This window comes from Trichosurus vulpecula, chromosome 1 (genome assembly GCF_011100635.1).
Source record: "Trichosurus vulpecula isolate mTriVul1 chromosome 1, mTriVul1.pri, whole genome shotgun sequence".
NCBI lineage: Eukaryota > Metazoa > Chordata > Mammalia > Diprotodontia > Phalangeridae > Trichosurus > Trichosurus vulpecula.
The window spans coordinates 389,566,723-389,572,722 of record NC_050573.1 but is presented as its reverse complement, the minus strand read 5'-3'; the positions used below and the strand labels follow the sequence as shown (position 1 = coordinate 389,572,722).

The following is a 6,000-nucleotide window of genomic DNA, read 5'->3' as shown; positions in this document are numbered from 1 at the left end:
GCATGGGAGGAAACTCTTTGATGTACTACTATAATGGGAAAGCGGTAAGCTAACTCTGTAATTAAAGGTGTAATTTTGACAAGTTTTATTGTCGTAAGAATGAGCATCATATGCAGTTCTTGTTGTTGTGAAAGTTGTGCAGGACTATTCCATCTTCCTTGATGCCATGAAATATTTATTACTTGCCAGAACTAGAATATTATTGTTGCCTTTTATTCATACTTAGAAAAAACAAAAAGCATGAGGATGCTTCCAGAGCATTGGAAAGTATTTCCTAACGTGAAAGTTTTCAGTTAGGGAAACTTGATAGTTTATAAGACTGAAAAATACTTTTAGAATATTTGTGTTAATTCCAACTGGCTTTTTTAAAAAGAAAACATGAGGAGCAGTGCACTGCAACTGATAGAAAAATCCCAAATTAGAATAAGAAGAGAATTGGGGTAAGTTTCTCAGTGTCCTGAGATTTTGTGAAATCTTGAGCCTTACTTAACTAAATAAGGACCTACAGTGAGATGGATTTGGTTGACAAAAACTGACAGATGAAAAATAGGTATAGGATATGAACCTGGGAAAGCGAATGAAAGAGTAGACCCAAGATTTTTTTAAGACAAAAAAAGAGCCATTTATGCACATAATAATATTGTAAGTTATTTCTGCTATGTGTCCTCTTCCTCATTCTCCCCCCCCAACCCCAATAGAAATGCTTTATTTAAGAAAAAATGTGTCTGGTATTTTGTGCATAACCCCAGCAGAAGGTTTATACTTGCCATCTGGAGGTTTATTTTTTTTTCCTCTGGCTGGGCCCTGAGAAGGAAAAGGATTTCAGTATTTTCAAATCGGTATGTGGAGGGGGGGGGGCGGTGGGCTGGGGAATATCGTTGGGGAGATAGAATAGAAAGAAAACTGTTGCTAAAAGAAAAATAAAATGGGTAAGGAAGATGAAAACGAACTGTTTATAAACTGTTATCTTTTATGTTTTTTTAAACTTTCATTTTATCTGATACTAATCAGAATGTGGTAGTTGGACCTAAAGGGAACTATTAGAGCTTTTACAAAGGCCCAATTCAGTCATAGGAATTGGAACAAACTAATTAAACATGCGTATGTATCTCTGTATGCATGTTTGTGTGTATGTATATTATATATGTGCATGACAGCTATCTCTCTATATATGCATATTGATGTACATATACACATAAAAGTGTTCGACTATGTGGTATGTTTTAGATAGATGAAACAATTTCGTCCAGGGAAGCCAATTTCATGAATGGATATCTGCTGAAATAACAGTGTGCTTTGCTTTTATTTTAGAATATTAAAAGCCTACTGGGGAAAGTTTACAAAAGTATTATATCTTAATCCATTTCAAAATTCAGTCTACATTAGAATATGGGTTCAGTGTAATGAAAGAAATGTAGTCTTAGGGAGTTAAATGATAAAATAAAATGTTTAAACATGTAAAGATAAAAGTTAGGATAATTTACCAAATCTTTTTTAACAATCTATTATTTGTAAATGCTAATTACTTACCATTCAGAGTTTTCAAGGTTTTATTAGTGATCTTTATGATGTTCCTACACTTAGCCGGACTAGTTGATCCAGAAATGAAAAGTTCCTGAATGTTATCATTGTCAGTAAACAGAAGATTCTCTGGAACAGCACAGTGTAAACAAGAAATATATCGACTGTACTTATGTATCAGTACAGAGTTGTGATGACTGTGTTTCAGCATTTTCTTTTTTATAAAGGTTATAGAAGACAACATAATATTTTTACAAGTTTACTTTTGACTGCTCCTCTTAAAAATCTAAAGTGAAATCAAAATCAAATGCAGGCTAACTTGTGAACATTTTCACTCATATACAGAATAGGAATCTTTCATATGTATCTCATTCTCACGGCTTGCCAGTTGCCTGTACCATAAAAAATGCTGAATATGACATCATATCACTAATATGTCTTCTCGGTTGCCAAATATTTTGGTTGTTTTTTTTTAAGAGGATGGTATTCATAAAATCAAGATCACTCTGTCATAGGAAATATATTAATAGGAACTGTTTTTAATGTTTATTAAAAACAAATATGGTAATATGTGTCTATTTATTAAAACACAAGAAAAAGTAAAATTGCAGATACATTGTCAAAAGAAAAAAACAAAACAGTGAATTGAAACATCACCAGGAAACATTTTTAAGTGACTAGTTGTCGCTAAACCTTTAATTTAGCTTTGTTAAATGGAAAATACTACCAGGACCAAGTTGTGAGAGTTACATTTATGGGGCAATTCTCTCTCACTTTTAAAGTCTTTATATATACATTTGAAAAATAGGTTTTTGTCTATTAGGCAGTGTGCATTGGTCTGGCTGCGATTCTATATCGTACAGCTTTTGATTTGGTGCCAGACATCTTGCGGAGATTGTATATACCATGCGTTAATTGTTCCAAATGCTTATCGATGAGCCCTTACCTTTCTTGGGTTTTATTTTGTCGTTTGTTTTATATGTATACATGAACTGCGAGTGCCTGTGCATATAGCTTTTTTTCCTCAGATACTAGGAGTTACTTATGATTAGCTATTTGTTGCACAAGTTTTCCTCTACAGATGACACAGCTCTTGAATTCCTTCTCTCTTTTTTTTCAATGACAAGTCAATTACTTGTTTAAATTCAGTTTGAACTCTCTGAACTGAGAGCAGCCAGCGGAAGCAGGTCTTCCCTGGGAATAAACAAAAGAAGAAAAATGCAAAATCATTCCAAAGCACTATGAATTTGGGTTACTATGAAAAGACAAGGACAATTAAACCATATCGACAAATTTTTTAAAAAAAATTATAACTCTAGGATCTGCAAAAGCTGTTTTCCTCTAACCTTCCATTAGAATAAATAAAATTACCTAAAGTATTTTCAGAAAAGAAGAGGAAAATTTGAATTTCCTGCTGCCCAGAATTATTAAAGATTTTCCTATGTACTTTGCCTTAGCAAATTGTTTTCATTACTCTTCAAAAATGCGCAGTTTTCTTGAAATGTGGATTCTATAGAAGATAGCCCTTTAAAAATTATAAAACTGGTACTGGCCAAGAATGGCTGAATGTAAACTATAAAGTAGAGTCTACTGAGAGGGAGGGAGGAGAGGAGTATCTACACCTTACCTCAGGTGAGTGCTTTGCTGAACTTAACTCAGGGATGACTGTGATTTTCTTTAGAGATGATTCATTTTTGCCTAATGTCATATTCATCCAAAAATAACATTTAAAAGTATGACCTGTTATTAGCATAACAGGCAAGTTTCTCTTAGCCTAATAAATCATTACAATTCCTTTTTAAAGGCTCCTATTTACAGTCTCATTACTCTGATAGATTGAGTGTACACCACATCCTGGTGTAACTATCATCCAGCATTAACTGGACTGGAATCAGTGTAGTTTTAATCTTTAAATTAGATTTTTATAGCTGCTTACACTTCCATCAAACTAGGATTTTCATAAGTAATTATTTGGTCAAATAGCACACATGTTAAAATATCACAAACCCATAAAGATAAAATTATTGAGAATGAAATTAAAAACAAAAGTGGCGAAATTTTCTCGTAATGGTAATTTCAGATCAAATCATCAAGTCTCACCAGCGTGTGCATGTGTTAAATCGTATAGAGAAACCTGTAATTATTGTAATTGCTCTTTTTGCTTTATACTAACAAGCCTCAAACCATGTCTCAAACTAGTTGTTTTGAAATAGTTATTTGTCAAGTCATCAAATCTCAGAAAGTAGATGGTAATGAGTTTTTTGTGTGTACATTCTGTCTCCTGGGCTTATTATGCAGCTTTTCAACTTCCTAAAGTTCATAGATGAAAATGAATGTATATAGCACCATTCTTGATATCAATAACGTAGAGCAAATAATAAAATTCCTGCCCCCTGCTTAATACCAAAATACAAGACTGTGATAACATGAATCCTTTCATTTGATAGGAAGATTTTCCTATAAAAATGTTGGGAAATTTTGTTTCCTCATCAGAGGCAACGACCTTTATTTTAAAACCACTATTAAATAATGCTATAATCACTCCACATGTAGCATAATAGAATCATAATTTGAGACAAGATTAAGGCATGGGATGTGCCCTGCTTCTCTTTAAGAGGCAACATTTTAAAATAGATTTTGCTTTGCACTCCTATCTTCATAAACACCAGAATTAGTTTGGGCAGTCACAATCAAGTAATACTGTAGTGAAAAGTTTTCCATCTTATGTCAACTATGCAAATTGCATATGATGCTTTTAAGAAAAGGGGGTAATAATTTATGTACTTGCTATTTTCAGAATTGTGAGTAGAAATGAAAGTAACCAGTGCAAACAGATCACTTTTTTGGCTTAGTAGCTTTTATAGAACAGTTTATCATTTCATAAACTAATATCATTTTGAAGCTCCCCACTGATGGCAAGGAAGCAAAATATCATATACAAAGTGTATGTATTGAAATTTCAACGAGCTTGCATGCAAAAAACTTCTCATTTCACTCATGTGTTTTAAAATCTTATTAATATAGCATTGACTTTTAAAAAGAATCCATTGTTGTCTTTCTAAATATAATATCAAAAATAGAGTTTCCATTTCATATGAACGTCTTTAAAATAAAACATGCCTCCATTTGCTTACTTATTTAAAGTTTAAGCTAGTAAAATCTACTAGACATTTAATTTTGATAATGTGTCTGCATTTTGCTCTGATGCCTCTGATCAAGTTACAGTTATGGTACTGAGAATCAAAAAAGCCATTGTGAACATCTTTGTGGTGCTAATTTATTATGAAGAAAACATCAATATGTTATAGATGTGCTTAACTGTATTTAATCCTGAATTTCTGGATGACCTAAAATCATTTAATATGCTTCTGATATCTTAACAATAGCCATCTTATAGTTGTATTGTTGAGATTACATCAGAAAAGAGATGGAAGAGAGTTAGGGAAGGGGCAAAGAGGTTATGAGAAAAAAATCTAATAGCTGATACAGTCTTTAAATACCTTTCCCACTGATATACAGGAAATTGTGCAGAAGAATTGTTTGTTTCCTGTTCCACTATAAATGTGGTTTGCATTATTCTCCTTTTACTATAAAATTGCCGAAGCACAGCAGAGCTTGATATCTTCCTTGTAAGTTATCATGGAAAATGTCTATTATATTTTGGCTAGTATTTATTCAGATGTTGTCATATTTAGTCGGATATGTTTTGGATTTTTGTTTACTAACTCTATTTCAAGTGTCTGTACACAGCTACGCCATTGGGAAAGTAATTGCAATATTATTATTCCTACAGAATAAATATGCAAGTTACAATCTATACACTTAGTCAACCTATCTACCAAGAATCTTAGTTTCTAGTCAGTTGTTAATGTATAGATTTAAAATGCAACTTGTGGTTGTGTTGGAAGTGGTTGGGATCCAAATTTTCTTGCCATTTTTAAGTAGTATTGAATAAAAACACCAATTTGTCTATCAGATCCACTCTTGTCTTTTTAATTGTGGGATATTCAGGACACAAAAACTATTCTTCATCTAGTGATGAACAGGCCTTTCCTGCAGAATTACCAGTGTTCCGAAATCAGACTTGTTCTCCCCACAATGAATGTGTTTTTGTAAGTGATTAAAACTATTTCTGAGATTCTTTCTGGACTCTCATGACCCTACTAACACATCTTAGGTAGCATTTAACTCTACACTTGATATTTTAGATGAAGTATCAAATCTCAGGTGCTATAATGTGAATTTTTATAGGATAAACATATATATTTTTAAAAACATAATTGACATTCCATGTGATTATAAAATATTTATAATCTGGAATACTCTCATAGATCTGAAGCCAAACAGTTATTAAGGTGCTAAGAAAAATATATGAGCACTGCCAGGAAAGGAATCAAATAATTCTTTTTTTTGTTTGTTTATTTCAGTCGGTGGAGTAGTACTCTAGAAAGTTTCATATTTGCTTCTCCAGAAACTTGT

At 32.4% G+C, this 6,000-nt stretch overlaps 1 protein-coding gene across 6 annotated transcripts in view; it reads left to right on the top strand.

Moving 5' to 3' along the window:
- Positions 1-6,000, top strand: part of TCF4 (transcription factor 4) — a 435,705-nt gene that overhangs the window by 316,140 nt on the left and 113,565 nt on the right. For 2 of the 6 annotated variants that reach the window (XM_036757148.1, XM_036757139.1), the window contains exon 1: positions 1-44. This exon is cut by the window's left edge. The exons of the other annotated variants lie outside the window; for them this stretch is intronic. In XM_036757148.1, the coding sequence (XP_036613043.1) occupies positions 1-44 (44 nt within the window). The remainder of the gene's footprint in view (positions 45-6,000) is intronic. 6 annotated transcript variants of the gene reach the window in all.